Source organism: Geospiza fortis, unplaced genomic scaffold (genome assembly GCF_000277835.1).
Source record: "Geospiza fortis unplaced genomic scaffold, GeoFor_1.0 scaffold597, whole genome shotgun sequence".
Taxonomy (NCBI): Eukaryota; Metazoa; Chordata; class Aves; order Passeriformes; family Thraupidae; genus Geospiza; species Geospiza fortis.
The window spans coordinates 16,992-17,798 of NW_005055117.1; the positions used below are offsets into that span (position 1 = coordinate 16,992).

The following is an 807-nucleotide window of genomic DNA, read 5'->3' on the forward strand; positions in this document are numbered from 1 at the left end:
TCTGTGGGTGTGGGATCCGGCGGGGCTGGGGTGGGATTCCCACGGGATTCCCACGGGATGTGAACGAGGCCGGGCTCTGCGCAGGCCGGGACCCCCGCGGGGCCGGGAGCGGCACCAGGAACGGCCTCGGCCGAGGGTAACGCTGTCCCCGAGGGCTGTCACACGTGTCACAGCGTCACCGAGCACCAGGCCAGCACGGCACACCTGTGCTTGTGTCACACACCTGAGTGTCACACCTGTCCTGTGTCACTGTCACACACCTGAGTGTCACACACCCCCCAGTGCCACACACATTGTCCCACAGTGTCACACTCGGTCCCCCCTCAGTTAAAGCAGCTCCGACCCCACCTTTGGCTCCCAGTGCCACCTCCCTGGGGGGACAGCGGGGCCCTGTGTCCCCCTGTGTCCCCCTGTGTCCCCCAGTGTCCCCAGTGTCACCGTGTGTCCCCGCAGCCATCCTGGGCATGTACACGCTGATGAGCAACAAGCAGTACTACGACGCCATCTGCAGCGGGAACATCTGCAACACCGAGGGCATCAACAGTGAGTGACAGAGGGGACACGGGGACAGGGACAGGGCATCAACAGTGAGTGACAGAGGGGACACGGGGACATGGGACAGGGGCATCGACAGTGAGTGACAATGGGGACACGGGGACAGGGACAGGGACAGGGCATCGACAGTGAGTGACAGAGGGGACACGGGGACAGGGACAGGGCATCAACAGTGAGTGACAGAGGGGACACGGGGACAGGGACAGGGCATCAACAGTGAGTGACAGAGGGGACACGGGGACAGGGACAGGG

At 64.3% G+C, this 807-nt stretch overlaps 1 protein-coding gene across 1 annotated transcript in view; it reads left to right on the top strand.

The window, feature by feature from the left end:
- The window catches only part of LOC102038264 (tropomodulin-4-like), a 6,289-nt gene that overhangs the window by 3,552 nt on the left and 1,930 nt on the right, over positions 1–807 (top strand). The window contains exon 2 of the mRNA XM_031065723.1: positions 424–545. Within this exon, the coding sequence (XP_030921583.1) occupies positions 424–545 (122 nt within the window). The remainder of the gene's footprint in view (positions 1–423; positions 546–807) is intronic.